At 37.8% G+C, this 19,948-nt stretch overlaps 1 protein-coding gene across 1 annotated transcript in view; it reads right to left on the bottom strand.

The window, feature by feature from the left end:
* Positions 1–19,948, bottom strand: part of L3MBTL4 (L3MBTL histone methyl-lysine binding protein 4) — a 235,127-nt gene that overhangs the window by 99,152 nt on the left and 116,027 nt on the right. Inside the window, exon 13 of the mRNA XM_036419408.2 lies at positions 18,908–19,010. Within this exon, the coding sequence (XP_036275301.1) occupies positions 18,908–19,010 (103 nt within the window). The remainder of the gene's footprint in view (positions 1–18,907; positions 19,011–19,948) is intronic.

Raw genomic sequence — 19,948 nt, 5'->3', positions numbered from 1 at the left:
GCGCACAGTGAATGCAGGTGACCTGTTAGGCACTGGGCAGAGGGGCCAAGCACATCTCATCGTGAATATTTACTGTCAGGCGGAAGAGATAATTTGAAATTAATGAGGAGAAGTATAACTGCTCAGTGTTCACTAAGTCCTTCGCAGCCTGGGAAGGAGTGTGTCTGCTTCCACTGGGAAACTCTTACCCAATTTATGTCAGAGACCCTTATCCAAATTTAATCCTGAGATAGAGCAAATAAATGTTACAGTTAAACATAGGCCTGGAAAGAGTGAGAAAGAGGGAGAGGAAGATAGAGGGAAAAGGAGAAGAGGAGGGGAAGGAGGGATAGGAAAAAGGGGGAAAGGAAGGAGAGAGGAAGAGGAAAGAGAAGGGGTAGGGGGAGGAGACATAGTTGATAACAATACATCTGTACCACTCATCTGTCTGCACTTATCATTTTGGAAAATAAGAAAAGCTAGGGAATGTTGTTGCAGCATATGAGCCTTTAGTACAGAACTACAGAGGGACTGGGTACCGTGTCCAGGAATGAGAAGAGGTACGTGCTAGAAAGATGCCTCAGTGTATTTGTGTACGTTAATCCCCAGGTGCTCTCAGGCTTTCAGGTCAATGACCTTTCTTTCTCCCTCCCCCCCCCTCCCTTGGCATTGAACAATAGCCAAACCCAAAAACTAGCCAAATAAAAAGGCTGTGTTTTCCAGCTGCAAGGAAAATAAAGAAAATGGGCAAGCAGGAAGAGAGAAGGAGCAGGAAAAGAGAACATACAAAAAGATTGAGCTGGAGAAGTAGAAAAAAATAGAAAGTGCTGCAAGGAGTGAAAGAAGGTGAACATTCAAATGCTAAAGTTTTCTTTGGGGGCTGAAGAAAATGCTCTAAAACCAACTGTGGGGATAGTTACACAACTGTTCACTGAAGCTGTTATATTTAAAAAGTAAACTCAAGTTTGAAGAATTGATATATTAGTATTTTAATGCACATCAGCCTCCTGGCCAACTTTATGCACAGCAGAGCTGCTCTGCTGAGAGCCTCCTTCAGGCCCCAGACTCTTGCATGTTGAGGTTCCAGGGCAGATGGCTTTACTGTCACTACAAATGAAGAATCTGTAGGATGAGGCTGAAAATGCAAAGGTGAGAGATATAGGGGACAAGAAACAGCCTGCTGCCAGGGTCAGCTGATTCCATTTTCTAGTGTTTGAACTAATGAGCATCAGCCCTTTCTTCACAGTTCCTAAACACACTTTTTATTAGGGGAAATTGACAGTTAACTAGTAGAGATGCCCACTTGCTAAACAACATTAATACTCAAATTTCTGGACTATTGCATGCACACACAGGCACACACACCTAAGCACTAGTATGCAGCCTCATGTCACTGTCAAAACAGTCCTCTTTTGTCTCTAAAAAATATGAACTTAAACATGTTTTTTAAAAGGCACATCTTCCAACCTTAATTATTATTATTATTATTATTATTATTTATAACTGAAGATCCTCTTTTTCTTTTTTTATTGCAATTAGTATGCCTTCCTATAAAGGCTTACTATGTTGGCAACTTCACATTACTAAGCTAGAAGAGTGAATGATTACGGCTTCAGAAGTATTTAGATTGAGTGCATAGCATTTTGGAGTCTGGTGAAGTACACAGATGGTGTGCACATTCTCTTATTACACTTAAGCCTCCCCCTGCTGTGTCCTCTTCTCAGCCGTGTTCCAGGCAGACAGAGCTGGTGAATAACTTCTCTCCTTATATGCAGAAATGTCCTTTTTGACATCTCTAAGCCCTATAGATTTCTGAATGAAATTGAGAAAACCACTCTTTTTTTCTGAATGTTGAGCAGTACTTAAAATACAGTAAAATGTTAGATTAAAAATATGGCAAGTAGCCCTGGCTAGGTGGCTCAGTTAGTGGGGCCACTACATCAAAAGGTTCCTGATCAAGGCTAGGTTTCGGATCCATCCTGGTCAGGACACACACGGGAGGCAAACCAATCAACTTTCTCTCACATCGTCGATGTTTCTTCCCCCACCACTTCCTCTCTCCCTAAAAAAATCAGTGAAAACATATCCTCTGGTAAGGATTAAAAACAAAAATATGGCAGGCGTGTAACCTCATTATTTGGAAACTTAAATAAATACATAGTGTCTAGGACTTTATAGAGGTATTTATGTAAACAATGATTTGGGGGAAGAATGTTCTTAATTGAATATAAATTAATGAAAAGTAACTTTTAAGATGTATAACTGACAAAATAGCTTCTTTTTTAAAAAATACATTTAGAAGCAATCAAATTATGCAGCAAATTAAGGGGATAAATTGTTCCTGCTGTCTGAGAATGCACATGGTAAGTGAGGAATCTTTCCATAATGTTTATGCTCTGGGCTTGGTTAGCTCCCTAGCACATCAGAAGAACACAGCCCAGATCATCTGTCCTTCATATTTAATTCAGTTTGTTTGCACACTGCATCCTTTACTCAGTGTTTCCCAAAAAGCAATTTCAGAAAAGATAAAATTATGAGAAAATACTTCTCAGAACTGGATGTGCTGATAACAAAACAAAGGATATGGATAGGAGTCTTCGGAGAAATAAAAAATACTCTCCTGTTTTGTGCATGTCTAAGTATTATCTGATTAGTATCGGAGGTTAACATATTCATGAAAGGAGATGGGAATTGCCTTCTCTGTTTTCAAAAATCCGAGAGAAGAGAACAAAGACTAAAAAAAAGTATATTCAAGACTGCAAAAAGCTATATTGTATAACCATGAAACCCGATAAAGCTTTGTTGCATTTAAAGTAAAACTATTAATATGTGATTGAAGGGATGTGTGAGGAAAGAGCAAATGAAAAGCAAGGATAATTAACTTCATTTATAGAACACATCACATAAAAAGTGCTGAAATAATTAAAATAGCTATTTAATAGTGGCTCTCATAAAGGTTCCTTGGAGTCCTCTGATTATTACTTTTTTAGTTGGTAAATATAGACAACAGGAATGTAAAAGGATCTCTCAAATATATTCATTGATTCACTTGTTCAATAACACTAAGCCACTGCCTTCCTCAGTTCCACTCCTAGGCAATTTTCTCTTCCTGTCCTACTAATAATGGACAACACAAAGACAATTTGAGTTTATTGTCATAATTATTTTTTCAAAAACTGGATATTTAAAGCCTGGATAAAAGTAAATGTAAAATGGGTGTTTTAAATGGCTCCAAAGTACAATTAAGCAAAGCGTGGGGACCCAATGTAATCTGGAATACATTGACATCACTTCTGCAAGGTCCATAGTCTGCCTGCTTGGAGATTAAAACCAAATTTGAATGTGAATTCCTCCCTTTCTTTCTGCCCAACCCTTCTTCCTTCCAGAAGTATTAACTGAACACCTACCATATGCCAGAAACTGTTCTAGGCATTGGAGATAGTGCAGTGAACAATACCACACACACATGTGCACACCCACACACGCACACACAAAGGGAAATATGTATTTCCAATGATGGCAAAGAAAGTGGTGGGGAGAGAGATGCTGTTCATGTTGTGGGTGTGGCCTCACTGAGGTCACTTTGAAACAACGTGTGAGGGAACAAGTCAAGTCTTTCTTCTGCCCATAAGCTTCCTATCCCTCTTGCCCTTCTCCACACAGTGCATTCACTGACTCCTCTCACCTTACAGTGTGAACATCACCTTCTCTGGGCAGCTTTCTGCAACTGCTCTATTGCAAATTAACCCCTCTGTCCACTGAAACCCTAGGCACTCATTCATATATTTCATATACTCTCAACCTTATTAGACTACAAGCTCCTTGAGAATCTCTATACTCCTTTTATCACATCTTATGGCTTCTGTTATAGTCTTGGACACAGTAATATTCCAACCAATGGCTCTGGAATAAATAGTCAATACTATAGACTAAATGTTTGTATCTCTCCCTACCCCATTCATATGTTGAAATCTTAAATCCCTGAATGATGGTATTAGGAGGTGAGACATTTGGGAGATGCTTAGGTTTTAAGAGTAGAGTCCTTAAAAATGGGATGGATGCAACTGGCAAAGCAAGCACATTGTACAGGGACACATGCACAACTGGCAGAACTGAGTAAAACCAAAGAAATTATAGCAAGCAGATGGGATGGCCAGTTGCAGAACTTAATATAATTTATATTATGCTGTGTTGTTTTGGTGTGGTTTCTTCAGTTAATATGATGTTGTGAGATTCTTGTAAATCATTGTGTCTGACTGTAGTTTTTTTCATTTTCTCTGCTTATATTTTTTCTTTATATAGGTATTTTAAGAATATGTTTAGGTCTTGTGGGAAAGATGCACTTAGAAAGGAAAATACTGACTAGTAGACAGTGGGTAACAAGGGTCGAGGTGTGGCTCAGAGACCAGCAGTGGACAGGAGAAGGGCTCCTATATTTTCTGGGAGGGAAAAATTATGACCAGTTAGTTAATGGTTTTTTGTTTTGTTTTGTTTTTTCAGTGAAGTAGGAGCTCTCTTCTTGGAGAAGAGAGCAGAAGAGGTAGTGTCAGGAAAGAAGAAATTATATGAAATAGCTACTGTTAGGAAAGTTCACAGACTTCCAAGAGATTGTTGCGCCTGGGCAGGGCCTGAATGTAGGCCTCCAAAATGTCTGGGCATAAAGGGCAGTGGGGATACACCACCTAGAATAGAATTCCTTCTGCAGCCACAGGCATCCTCAGTTTAACAGCAGGGGAGGGAGACAATACTTAGTGTAATGATGAGCTTAGACAACCTATATAAAAACTCTGGCTCTGCTACTTACTGGTGGCCAGTAAGATGTCTAATCCTCCCAAACCAACCAGTTTCCTCATCTATAAAATAGAGATAGTATTTATTTTAAAACATTTGTGGTGATAATTACATACAGCATCATATGTCAAAATCTTGGCATGCAACAGAGACCCAATTTTGAAGTGTCATTAAAAAATGTTCTCAATGGAATAACAACAAAACCACAATGACATTGTTCAAAAGAATATTCTCCATGCCTACATTCTGGACTAGCTGGAGAATGCTGAGTATACTCATGGAAAGAATGCCTAGTATGCTGTATGAGGAACATCAGAAGAGAAAGCTGGCCCTTACATTTACTTCAAAGAGCATCAGTCAGCTAAGAGGAGAGGCAGCTAAGACCTGAATGCCAGATGAAATAGCTGTCCTCTCAGCCTCCCATCTGAGAGGATATGAGGGTATATGCCAGGAAGGTTGGAAAGGTTTAGGACTACAATGGGAGAGGCTCTGGTCACTTCCTCAGCCCCATCTGTCACACTTCATTCCCCATCATCACCACCCAACTCCAAGCTCCAGGTACTTAAAATCAAGTGTAATCACACACAGAGATGCAGGCATGCATGCATGTATGCACACTTATTCTGTGTCCTGGCCACTCTCTCTTACTGGAGTACTCCTCCTTTTCCCTTTTCCTGTCTAAATCTTACTCATCCTCTGCTCTCTTAGGGATGGCAACCCCTTTTCTAGGAAACTCCTTGAAACCCTTAGACTGGATCAAGAACCCACATAGCTTCCCAAACACACCATTCTCATGCCTTTTGATTAATATTATAGTTATTCACCTCCTTTCCTAGACTGTGAGCTTCTAGAAACAGGAATAGATCTTATACCTAGCACAGCACTGGGCATATAAAAGGCATTCAATAAATGCTTGCTCATGAAAGGATAAAAACTATATGAAAAAAGAAAGAAACATAAGCTATCCCAAGTGATATATTTTTGTTAATGATAAATTGTTATTTTAATTGAAGATGTAAATGCAAAATTTAACTATTTTTAAGTCACACATTTCTAGTGATTTTCTTGAAGCTCCTATCTTTCCCATTCAGAAGAAACCATAAGACACATAAAAATCTCATTAGCCACTTATGTAGCCTTATTTTTAAACATTGTTAAGTAACAATAGAAGTTACTGATTATAACAAGTGCTTCATTTTTTTAGGGGCTTTCCACTCACTTTCCTGTATAGAAGAGAAGGACTCAATCATTGGCACAAATGTTCCCATCAAGGTACACTTACACATTAAAATATATATCTGGCATTTTCTAATGAGTCTGGCACAGTTTGTTTTGTTATCATAACGGCGTCCTTCCATTCAAAGCACCTCCTTTACAAGGCTGATTTGTGATTGTCCTGAAGTCTGTACCTGTCCTGAGTGACATGCAGCCAGCCCATCACCGAATTCCTACCAGTTACTAACAATATTAGTTATATTGATTATATGAAGTCACAGAAAAGGAGAACATTGTTTCTTTTGCCACCAGCAGCTTGCTTGATTTTTTAGAAATATGATAGCTGGGGATATTGTGCTGAAAATTCTTAGCACTTATATGTGTGAACAAAAATGAGGGCCTCTTTGGAGCTACTGTTAAAAGAAACCATCAGTACTAAAAGGGTAGAAGCGTGGAAATGCTGACCATATGCTGTTGGCACATAGACGGTATGTGCAGCCGCAAAATCTCCTCATACTCAGGAAATAACACCAGTGTGCTGTTAAAAAGAAAATCGTTTTTAGATCTTTTAAAAATATTTTTTTTCATGCTTGAATTACCAGGAAAGAATTCTTAGATAACATGTGGGTGGCAGGGATGAGAGAGACAGGCTTGTGAGTCTGCGGTTTACTGTTCAGGGAATACTCAAATAGTGGTATAGGCTATTTCATCCTTCTTTCGATTTTTCTCTTCTACTAGAGGTCTGGCTCATGAAATTCATGCACTGGGTGGGGCAGCATCCCTCAGCCTGGCCTGCGCCCTCTCGCAGTCCAGGAGCACTCAGGGGATATTGTCAGTTTTAAATCCTTAGCTCTGCTGCGGAGGGGGAAGAGGATATAACCATGTGTTTTTTTGTTTGTTTGTTTGTTTGTTTGTTTGTTTTTTCATGAAATATAAATTTTACTGCAAGGAATTTAAGGTCAGGTTTAATTATCCTAATATGCCTGTCGAGAAGACCTACAGTCTCATAGAAGGAAACGCCATTTCTCTACCCACCCAACATCAAGCATTCAGGAAGCAAAAACAGGCTCATAGCTAGAAATGTACTCCAAAACACAAGGCCGAGAAGCAAGGGCTCCTCTTCCTAATGCAGGGAAGTTGAATCATTTTACTGTGTTCTGTTTGCTAATTTTTAATCCAAAATAGAGACCAGTAAAGCAAATTAAAACCTGAGATGAGTACTGTGGACTAAGAAACCCCAATGGGCTTAAAATCGCATAGGTGGGTTTTGAACCTCACTAAACTGTGTGGCTCGGAGACTATACTCAGGGTAAGCCTTGGAAGCCGGTCGAGATGCCCAGGCGCTGGGTGTTGTCATTGGCAGCCTTCACACTAGATAAATGTGCTTCCCCTGAAAACAAATGTCTATGAAGAGGAAGAGACTGGAGGGCTTTCTTCCTGCCAGGTGTCATGTCAGACTGCTGCTGCGCTTACCAAACGCAGAGGGTCAACTTGTAGGAACTTGTGAGTCATGCTGGCTGGGAAGGCTACTTCAATTTCTTTTAACTTTTACAACATGTTTTATTGAAGCAGACTACAGAGTGCGGAGATCATAACTTGCTGTCACAAACTGAACATACTCTTGTCATAAGCACCAAGTCAAGAAATAGAATATTACCCCACAGCCTCTCCAATCCCTCTCCCAGTCACTCTCCCAGGATACCCATGGTTTATATACCGTATTTTTCGGACCATAAGACGCACTTTTTTCCCCCCCACTTCTGGGGGGAAAAAGTCCCTGCGTCTTATGGTCCAAATATAGCCTACACATATACTTTAAAAAAAAAGTTTTTTTACTTGCCCGGCTCTGTGTGGTCTCTGTGTGCTTGCCCGGCTCTAAAATGGTTCTAAATGCTGCTGTTTACTTTACACTGATTACATGTGTTTATGACTGTGATGTTGGGTTTTAATGCACATAAAATATTTTAGGACACTATTTGTTTCAGAATCTTTTTTTCTTCATTTCCCTTCTCTAAAAACTGGTGCGTCTTATGGTCCGGAGCGTCTTATGGTCCGAAAAATACGGTAATAGTAAATTTTGCCTATTTTTGCACTTATATTAACAAAAATCATTAAGTATTTATTATTTGTGTTTGGCTCAAACCTTTCAGCCAATGCTACATTTGTAAGCTTCATCCATTGCTGCATGTAGAGCCTGTTTCTTCTTGAGGTATAGCTAGCATCCATTGAATGAATATGACACAATTTATCAACTCACTGCTGATGGGCATTTGGGTTATTATAAATGTGCTGCTATAAAAATTCTGGTACATATATTTTAGTGGACTTTTGCATACATTTCTGTTGGGCATTTAACTTGGAATGGAATTGCTATATCTTTCTAAGTTAATTTAGATGTTTACTACATAATTTATTCTTACTATATTCTATAAAAGGCCTCCAAGACTAAAATCCATTACCTGCAGAATTATTGATTCTCCATTCATACTTGGACCTTTTGCAGCATGTATTATTATAATCAGTCAATGGTATTGTGTCTATCTCAGTAATCAGCATGATCATTTGCAGATACATGGTACCACATTATTTACTTTGCATTATTGCTCTAGAATTTATAATGCAATTCTAAGCCATCCTGCACAGTTATAACTGAGGAATTTGGAAAATTCAGTAATAACAAGCTAGTTCTTATAAAAGGCAATGCACTACTTCCATCTGGCTCCACATAAAGGCAGGCGGGTAAACAATAAATATGACTTATGTGGATACTGATTATATCAGCAGAATCAGTAGAATATGATGCTGTATTATATCATCAAAATGAGAATAATCAAAACCATGGTATAATAAAATCATCATACCTAACTTCTTATTTTCATATTTCAGATTTTTAAATTGTACATCGTTTTTATTTTACTTTGTTTTAAATTTCACCCATTCCTCTACCTCCCTCCCCTTTGGAGATGGAAGCTTTTTCTCTATATCTGTTTGTTTTGTATTTTAGATTCCACATCTAACTGAAATCATACGGCTTTGTCTTTCTCAGTCTGACTTATTTCACTCAGTATTATTTGTTAGTTTCTTATTGATAATTCATGTTTTATATGATATACTTTAACAGCTCTACATTCCAAAGTGGAAGCAGATATTTAGGTAGCTTATATCTCTACTATTTTCTATAATAAATTATGAGTAACTACTACAGCTGTTTTTAAGAGTCCCTCCCTCTCTCCATCTCTCCGTCTCTCTATTTTGGAGTTCTTTAGAGTCTCCTAATCACCTGCTTATCCAGGAGTAACAGATTTGTATGTCATTTAGTATCAATTTCCCTTTCTGACATATGTACCTGCCAGTAGGAGAAAGAGTACCAGAGGAGTAATTACAAGACATTTACTTCAAAAGCAGTCAAGCTGTTCCATGATGAGAAGATACAATTTGCCCAAGACTTACTTTTTTTATTCATAAAATAAAAAAATTAAAACTTACATTGTAGGGCTGTTCTATGTAAAAATTAAGATAATGCATGTGGATAGCATATTATGATTGTTATTATGACCTTGTAAAACAGACACTTTCCAAAGGAAAAACATCATAAAAATTTGGTATCAAACTTAGTATACTCTACTATCTGCCTACAAGTAATTTCTGAAAATTGTCACACACCACTTAACAATGGGGATATATTCTGAGAAATGTATCATTGAGTGATTTCATCATTGTGTGAACACCACAGAGTTGTACTGTACAAACCTACATGACTAGCCTAATACATAATATAGGTTCAACCTTATATAGGTAGAGCCTATTGATACTTGGCATTAAGATTGTACAGGATATTACTTTGAAAAACAACAGGAAATATAACGAAGCATAAGAAGGCATGATGCAATGAAAACACAGTAAACATGAGATGAATGAAGTTGCTGCCTGTATGACATAGCATGCTATTTAACAGCAAACCTCTTTTTTTATAAGTAGAAAGGGTACACTATAAAATAATGATAAAACTATAATGTAGTGAATATATAAACTGGTAACATAGTTATTTAGTATCATTGTGAAGTGTTCTGCACTGAATATAATGGGACCTGCTATACTTTTACACACTGGCAGGGCAGCAGCTCTGTTTGCACCAGCATGAACTTAGGCATTGTGCTATACCATTACAGCTGCTTTCATGCCACTTGGTGATAGGGATTTTTCAGCTTCATTACAACCTTATGTGACTACTATCCTATATATGGTCCTTTGCTAACAGAAATATTTTTATGTGACACATGACTGTAAGTTGTATTATCAGCATTATTCTCATTCACAAAAGGCAGACTGGCTCTGACTACATTATCTACTTGGTTTTAGACATCACTTTTTTAATATATATTTTTTCTTTTCTTTTTTTTTCATTTTTTTATATATATTTTATTGATTTTTTACAGAGAGGAAGGGAGAGAGATAGAGAGTTAGAAATGCCGATGAGAGAGTAACATCGACCAGCTGCCTCTTGCACACCCCCTACCAGGGATGTGCCTGCAACCAAGGTACATGCCCTTGACCGGAATTGAACCCGGGACCTTTCAGTCCACAGACCGACGCTCTACCACTGAGCCAAACCGGCTTTGGCTATTTTTTCCTTTATTGATTAAAGTATTACATATGTGTCCTTATCTCCCCATTGCCCCCTATCACATTCATACCTTACACCCCTGTTGTCTGTGTCCATTGGTTAGGCTTATATGCATGCATACAAGTCCTTTGGTTGATCTTTCCCCTTACGCCTACCCTCTCCTACCTTCTCTCTGAGGTTTGACAGTCTGATTGATGCTTCTCTGTCTTTGAATTTGTTTTTGATCATCAGTTTATGTTGTTCATTATATTCCATAAATGAGTGAGATCATGTGATATTTATCTTTCTCCAACTGGCTTATTTTGCTAATCATAATTCTCTCCAGCTCTATTCATGCTATTGTAAATGGTAGGAGTTCCTTCTTTTTTCACCACAGCATAGTATTCCATTGTGTAGATGTACCACAGTTTCTTAAACCACTCATCTGCTGATGGGCACTTAGGTTGTTTCAAAATCTTAGCTATAGTAAATTTTGCTGCTGTGAACATAGGGATGCATATATCCTTTCTGATTGGTGTTTCTAGTTTCTTGGGATATATTCCTAGAAGTGGGATCACTGGGTCAAATGGGAGATCCATTTTTAGTTCTTTGAGGAAATTCCATACTGTTCTCCACCAGTCTGCATTCCCACCAGCAGTGCAGGAGGGTTCCTTTTTCTCCACATCCTCTCTAGCACTTGTCATTTGTTGATTTATGATGATAGCCATTCTGACAGGTGTGAGATGGTAACTTATTGTTTTTATTTGCATCTCTCAGATGATTAGTGACTTTGAGCATGTCTTCATATGTCTTTTGGCCTTCCTTCTGCCTTCTTTCGAAAAGTATCTATTTAGGTCCATTGTCCATATTTTGATTGGATTGTTTATCTTCCTTTTGTTAAGTTGAATGAGTTCCCTGTAATTGTTGGAGATTAAACCCTTATCAATGGTAACATTGGCAAATACATTTTTCCATACAGTAGGCTTTCTTGTTGTTTTGTTAATGGTTCTTTTGTTGTGCAAAAGCCTTTTATTTTGATGTAGTCTCATTTGTTTATTTTCTCTTTAGTTTCCATTGTCCTAGGAGCTGTATCGGTGGAGAAATTTCTGACATATGTCTGAGGTTTTGCTGCCTGTGGATTCCTCTAATATTTTTATGGTTTCCCATCTTATGCTTAAGTCCTTTATCCATTTTGAGTTTATTTTTGTGTTTGGTGTAAGTTGGTGGTCTAGTTTCTTTTCTTGTTTTTTTTTTTTTTTTTTGCATGTATGTGCCCAATTTTCCCAATACCGTTTATTAAAGAGACTATCTTGTCTCCATTGTATGTTCTTGCTTCCTTTGTCAAATATTAATTGAGCATAGTGGTTTGGGTCAATTTCTTGGTTCTCTATTCTATTCCATTAATTTATATGTCAGTTATTGTGTTAAACATAACTCTTTAATAATGATGTTTATTTAAAAATTTTAAAAACAGAGTCTCCATAATAATGATGTGCCTAAGCTTAGATATACATAAGAAAAAGAAAAAAAAAATGATAGAAAGTGACAAACTTCTCAGGATTAGGAATGTTACCTTTTGGGGAAAATATCCATTTTAATTCACATTACTGAGTTTCCCTGGTTTTAAGATAGTTAGCACAATTTTTTCAACAATTTGAGTAATGCCAGGAAATCACAACAAGTTAAAAAAAAATTTTTTTTCAGTGTCTAGCAGATAATGGGAGAATTGTTAATGTTTATTCTTGAGGTATTTTCAAGAAAGGAATTGTTCCAATCCAGTTCCTTCTACTAGCAAGAGTTTTGCAACTATGGACCTTACATTTGAAATACAAAAAGTCACTTCTAATTTATATAGAATCCATAACATACAGACACAATGGTCATGAAGCTTATCAATCAAATACTACCTCATTAATGTATCTAAAACAATTACAACACAAGGAACTAATTAATATTTTATTGTCTGACTAGTGTACTGGTGCACAAGTTCATGCACCAGTGGGGTCCCTCGGCCTCACCTGTGGGATCAGGCCAAAACTGGCTCTCTGACATTTCCTGAGGAGTCCTGGATTGTGAGAAGGTACAGGCCTGGCTGAGGGACCCTGCTGATGAACAATTGGGGCCAGGGGTGTGGGAAGTTGGCTAGCCAGGGAAGGACTATGGGAGGGGTCCAGGGCATGTCCAGCCTGTCTTACTCAGTCCTGATTGGCTAGACCCCAGCAGCAAGTTAGACTACTAGTTAGCGTAGGGGTGTCGAACTCAATCAGAGAAGGGGCCAAAATCTAAAATCCAGCCTAAATCGCAGGCCGAATGGTTTACTGAACAGTCATAAACTGTCATTGTGATGGAAACACAGCGGAGTGCAGTGATGACAGCGCGGTGCGGGCCACATTGCAAGGCCTGGCGGGACGGATTTGGCCTGTGGGCCTTGTGTTTGACACATGTGATAGAGCATCTGCCCCCTGGTGGTCTGTGAATGTCATAGCAAGTGGTGGAGGGGCCTTAACATAAAATTAGCATATTATGCTTTGATTGGTTGAATGGATGAACGGATGACCAGAAACTTGGCATATTAGGCTTTTATTATATAGGATTCTACTCATGGAAAAATATATATTTATAAAGCATGAAAAATGAAACAGATCTAAAGTATATTATTTTGTAGAGGAAGTATAAGTGGCTTTTGTTTATTTTTGAATACTTAAAATATTACCCAAAATGTTATTTGATCATAGACTAATCTTGTAATACAATAGTATCAATTTTAAAATAATGTACATAGCAATATTTCTATTTTTTATGAGAATAAGTTTTCTTCATTTATATTTTACTTTGATTTTACTTTTTTTAAAATATATATTTTATTGATTTTGTACAGAGAGGAAGGGAGAGAGATAGAGAGAAACATCGATGAGAGAGTCATCGATCAGCTGCCTCTTGCACACCCCCTACCGGGGATATGCCCGCAACCAAGGTACATGCCCTTGACCAGAATCGAACCCGGGTCCCTTTAGTCCCCAAGCCAATGCTCTATCCATTGAGCCAAACCGGTCTCGGCTGATTTTACTTTTTAAGGTGATTTAAAATCACATGATATCACCTTTGATTAATTGCTATACACTGTTCTCACATCAAATTAAACCAAAGCCATGTATGCTTCCATCATAATAAGGTATAGCATATACAGTCATGGCAACTCTTATAATTTGAAATTTTATACTTAGAAAAACCCTTAGAATATGTCAAAGAAGAGAGTATCTTTGAAAAAGAACACTGCAGTTGCTATAAAACTAAACATTCCATATGCAATCTATTTTAAAGTTAGGGGGGAAAAACAGAGAATCCTCACATAATCATTTCCCAGTTCAGCAAATCAAACATATACATTAACCTTCAAGAATTTTTATAGTAATGGGTAGAAGTGATTTAAAGATCCATGGCTGATCTTCTCTGTTACTTCATCAAAGCTTTTACTAAATTGGGTAATAAATCATGTCATTTAGAGAATTAAATGTATTATTTAAAGTCATATACTCTTTTTCCTTTTACTTATTAAAGTAAAAATACATCTGCAAGTTTATTTTTAAATTTCCACCCAGTTCAATTTCACTATGTGGTAACATAATGTCAAAGAAAATGACAGGCCAAGTGACAAAGGAATCAGATAAATGTGAACACATGTCATTAAGGAACTCTCTTGGCATGCTAAAAGTTTTAACAGAAAGTGACAATAAATTAAGAAATACTCTGAATATAAAATGAAAACCCTACCTTTGCGAATCCTTTGTACATAGTATTCAATCTGTCTGTATAAATTCATAAAATTTACAGAGCCAAACTAAACAAAACAGTCATTATGTAAAATTTTTATTTTCTATATATATCAAGAAGGTGTTTAGGGGAACTCACTTAGACATGCAATATGGTTCTAGTGGCAAAGGCATCTGGGAAATGTTGAACTCTGTATTTAACCTTTTGTGATTTTTAACTCTCTGTGGCCTCAGGCTTGGCTGACTACTCAGAAAACCAGAATGCAGTCCAAAGATAAAGGTCATGCCCCCAGGAAAAAAGATTAATGAATGTATATAGTGTGGGTAGCTGTCTGATGTTATCTGTTAATTTAGAAATGCATTGTTCTTTGTTTTTACTATTAACCCTCTATAAAAAAGATATTCTGTCCTGGGAGGGGGTGGACTTATTCCAGGCTGCTACCACTGGGAGTGCAGCTGCTTTGTTCATAAATGTAAGCATCTAATAAAGCTCTTATGAATTTGAATAAGGCTATGTGTCAGTTCTTTGGAATTGACACTAAATTTAGATTTTTGGGGCTTTCCTCCAACAAGGTGCTAGTATGCTGAGGTAGGACTTTAGAGAATTAGAAATAAAGTAATATATTCTTAGATGAATTATTATTTGGGGGTAAACAAAGTTTTAAAAATAAGTTAGAGAAAACATAGCAGATTGGAAATGTGAATTCATCCTTTCTCCTCAATAATAGATTCTTTGATTTACTGCTAAAAAAATGAATAAACAAATGGAAATGCATAAATGCATAAAGACAAGGCATAAAAAGAAGAAACAATAGCAGATAAAATAATTTAACACAGTTTTGAAACTGGAAAATGGATAAGCTGTGAGTGAAGATTCTGAGAGGGAAGATGCCATAATAAAGACATACCGGAGAAAAACTAGAAGGTCATCTCTGCTGAAAGGCGCTTACTCAGAAGGAGGGGCCCATCAATTGGTGACCAGGGGCTCTCTGGTGTTGGCCAGACCCTTGCCTGACTACAATCCATGAAGCTCACTGACTGTCAGGCCCTAAGGTACCAGCTTTCTGGCATCTCACTCTCAAGAGTGAACACAAGCAAACACTGCCAAGATTTAGAAATGCCTTTCATATGGTAGAAGCAAGCTGGCCAACCTAACCAAAAGACAAAAACACAAGTACCCGCAGAAAAAGTCGATCCAGGAAGCAGGAAAACAAGAGCCTCATAAATTGTTTGAGTTAAGAAAAGACCCACAATTCATCAAATAAGAACAGGATGCAATGGAAATCAAATCAGAGAGTAAGGATTCCTTCTCAAAAACTGAAGGAAAAAAACAAACAAATCATAGAACCATTGAAACTACCAATCAAAGGACTGGAAGATAAGGTTGAGGAAATATTCTATAGAAGAAAAGATAAGGAATTTAAAGTGACAAGAGAAAATCCAAGTATCAGTGCAAAAAAGCAACAGAAAAAATAGAAAAGAGCCTAATTAATAAATAATATAAAAATACTTCCCAGAAATAAAAGACATAAGTTTCCACGTTGAACAAATGAATGAAGGCTCATTTCAGAACACAAGAAAGTCTTGAAAATATCTAACTGGTGAGATTCTCTATCTGTTTGGTAGAGGAAGAATAATCTTTTTTTGAATTGAAATTTGAATATTCTGATGAAAATGTTTCTATCTATCCACAACTAAACAATTGTGAATCAGGAGAGATAAAAATGTAGTATGTTGCTATACATACATACTGCCCACAAATCCTATTCTGAAAAGCTGGGGGAAAAACAAAGCAGTTAAAAGAAGACTCAGAATCCAAGAAATAAAGGATCTAATAAAAGGGAGGTAAAGGGAATTCCAGGAGGCAGGTAAGTCCTAATAAGATGGCTGTTTATCAAACCCGCAGAGAAACCAATTCGGAATGGGAAACTGGGGATGGAGATAAGGAGAGGGGCAACCAACAGGGCTCCAGGAGAATCACCTGCTTCGGGGTAATGTTGATTAGTGGACAATCAGGTACAACCAAGTGCAGCTGAGATGGGTTTTAGAGGTGAGAGATAACTAAGCAGGAATCTGAGCCTGCCCCAGAGCAGGGCAGAGATGGATCAGAGGTCAGATGGAGGAGTTTGTGTTCCAAAGACAAAATGTAATGCAACCAGAGAGTATTCTCTCAAAACCCACCCAAGAAGCAGGAGGAGGGAGAAGGAAACATTATCCTTGAGGAAAGGCTACTTCCAAGGATAACAAGAGCTAGGTCTAGGAAGTCAAGAGCCCACAGGAGTTCCACAGGCTTTTTACTTACCTAACAGGAGCCCTGCTTTATCACAACAAAGGCTAGGGCAGGAGAAAAGCCAAGACCCAAACACAGAGGTGGCACCTCCAGCAGCCCTCTGAATTGTGAGATCTGGAGATATAATACCTTGTGCCTTCTAGTTCCCTTAAAATGTCCCATTCTTTTCACCATCACATTTGTTCAGTATTTCATCCTTTTTTAAGTGTTATAGAATGCCTTCGTTTAAACTCTTCTTTCTTTTTATATTATAGTTTCTTCAGAAGTTATGAGGTCAACCATTAAAAGCCACTTGGTCAAAAAATAATGTTAGATATTCTCAATATTCTTCATAATTATATATTACAAGTGGAAATAGTCAGGCCCCATACTAGATGAGAAAAGTTCAGGGAAGCTGCAGAAATGAAGTGGAAATGTCCATTGTGACTTTGCTCACAATGTTTTCAGAATCCAAGTAGGGAAAGGAGAATGAGCTACACTTGAGAACAGTGTGGGAGGCAAGTCAGCTGTGATGAAATGGAAGAAGAGGCCTTGAGTAAGGTACTTTGGCAATCTTTAGGAGCTGTCCAGTGGTAGAGCTATGGGAGAGTAAACTCCACAAAGTGCTAATGGACGGGCCAACTGCAACGTGATGGTCTGGCTAACTTTGAGGACAATGATTTAAGTTGTGAAGAGACACTGAGATGGCCAGTTGCTTCATCTGGAGAAACATGCACTCAAAAATCTATCTACCATGAGAAGGCAGAACATGGTAAACTCCCTTAGGGAACTTTGTCTGCTGTCCAGTATGGCAGCCACTAGCCATATGTGGTTATTGAGTACATGAAATGTGCTAAGTGAGGAACTAAGTTTTAATTTTATTTAGTCTTAATTATTGTTTAATTTAAACAGACACATGTGACTAGTGACTACCTTATTGGACTTTGCAGTTCTAGATTTCAAAACAAAACACACCCGCGCGCGCACACACACACACACACACACACACACACGAAAAGCCTGAGGAATGTTATTTGTCGCCACATAACCCATAGTGGTCTGGAAAATGGTTCATTCAAGTCCAACAGGATCCTCACCTAATATAGACCACCCTCCAATGATGTGATCACTTCCCTCTTTCCCATCCTCTACATGTCCTTTACTCTCTCTCCTCCTTCCCTCATAAAACACTATAGCATCTTTACCAGGTCTATCTCACTCTCTTCCATGACTCCTACAATCTAAACAAGTAGCCCAGGTATCTGTAGATCTTCAGTTTATTTGTTATATGTTACATTCTCCTTTTTAAGTGCTAATATTACATTTACATATATAACATTCACATATGCTCTTTGGAAGTGTTTATCGTTATTTCTTACATGAACACTTGTTTTGATTTATTTAGAACTGTTTCAAACACAGGTTTTCAGAACTGCAACCACCTCATCAAACAAAGACGTCTATTTGTTGTACATCTGTTATTCAAACATGTTTTCTTGCTTCACATATGATTTGTTCTTTTCTCTTTATACTTCTCTATATTTTCTTCTTAAAAATTGTTAGGCAAGATACATGTTTGCTGGACAAATTAGATGTCAGCTCTGTTCAGTTTTAATTTATATATTTTGTAACTGGATCACCAATACAAATAATTCATCTACCCATCAATTTACCAATTAACAGGAACAAAATAGGCAGTAATTGCTTATATACATTTATTTGTATGTATTTTTTATTATAAGAACCATATTTTCCATATTGTTATCATATATTTAAAGCACAGCTATATTCTGCAACATAACTCCACATTTATTATTTTCTATTCTAGCAAAGAATTATCTCATCTCCAAATGAATAAAAAAAAAATAGAGGGAAAAAAAAATAGGGACAAGATGAGAACAAGAGAAGAAAAACAAGAGGTTCTGGAATTTCTCTAAAGAAAACAAGACACAGCAGCTGTTTGAAGAAAATGCAGTAATGGGGTGGGACCTAGATGGTAAGTATATCCTATGGAAGGTGTGTTTAAGGAATCAGTTAGAGAGAAGAGGAAGTGGGAAATGATGTGGGTCTGGGCAAGGCCTCAGGAGTCCAGGAGGCTCTGGGAAGGCAGAGGTGAGCAGGCAGTAAGAAATGCCAAAGAAGGGCTTTACGCACAGAGAAGGCAGTATGATAGGGAATTATCTGGCTAAACAAGAATCATTGATGATACTACTGATAGCCGATAGCCTGCATAAAGTTTTAATTCATCTCTGAAAAAAATTAAAGAAGAAAATATTTTACCTGTGATGTGCCGAATACCGTGGGCCCCGGATGTGGCCTATTCCTCGGCAGCCTGGAGTGGGACAGACAGCTTGACCTGGCAGGATTTTCACATCCTTTGCTCCTTCAGGAAGTAAAAGAAACACCCTTAGCAAAGAAGAACTGGAAAGACTAAAATATGTAAATGATATTCATTGAGACTTTACAAATTCAAAATAAGTTATCACAAAAACCATGTATTGGGTACTTGTGATGTTTTATAAAATGACTGAGCAGAAAATATCATTACTGTAACAAATAACACTAATAGCAGCTAATATCAGATGCATAGCAAAATGAATAAACATTGAAGAAATTATTTAAAAAAAAGTTGTAAGAACATTCACTTATCTCTTTCAGAGAATAGTACTGGCAAAAAAAAAAAAAATGCAGCCATGAGGTGAGAATGTGAGGGGGTTTGTGGTTTCCCATTATACTACTCCCACTGACCACAGCAAAGCACCCCCAAATGCTAGACAGAAACAGGGTGAGCAATTGTGCATGCCAAAGACAGCGAACAAAACGGGGCCCAACATGTGCTTCCTCAATCAGTTATCACAGCTATCTGAAGAAAGAACTGCCTGGCCCATACCACACATGCCACACTACACAACAGACCACACCCACAACACCACACACCACACACATCACACTATACTATATATAATGTCTTCAGAGATGAAGTCTGTCAAGCACAAGAAGCAAAGATTATCAAGATTTAACCTTCTTGCTCTGTTCTGAGACTTCCCTCAGTCTGCTCTCCCTCATTTTCTCTCTCCCCAACAGAGATATCAGCTTATAGAATGCTCTACCTGCTACTGTCAGACATCTGGGTCTCACTTCCCTGACAGTCCCACATTCTCCTTCGCTCTCCACAGCTGTCCTATTTCCACTTCCTGTGCAAGCTCCCCATTTCCTGTCCTCATTTCACCATTTCTTTATTCTAACTCTAACTCTGTCTGGCTGCTGCCTGAAGAGAGCACATTCTGAGCTTTCTTCTGGAGAAAATGTTCACTTTCTCAG

Source organism: Pipistrellus kuhlii, unplaced genomic scaffold, assembly GCF_014108245.1.
Source record: "Pipistrellus kuhlii isolate mPipKuh1 unplaced genomic scaffold, mPipKuh1.p scaffold_m20_p_6, whole genome shotgun sequence".
NCBI classification, from domain to species: domain Eukaryota; kingdom Metazoa; phylum Chordata; class Mammalia; order Chiroptera; family Vespertilionidae; genus Pipistrellus; species Pipistrellus kuhlii.
Note: the sequence above shows the minus strand (reverse complement) of the source record. Positions and strands in the feature narration are given on the sequence as shown.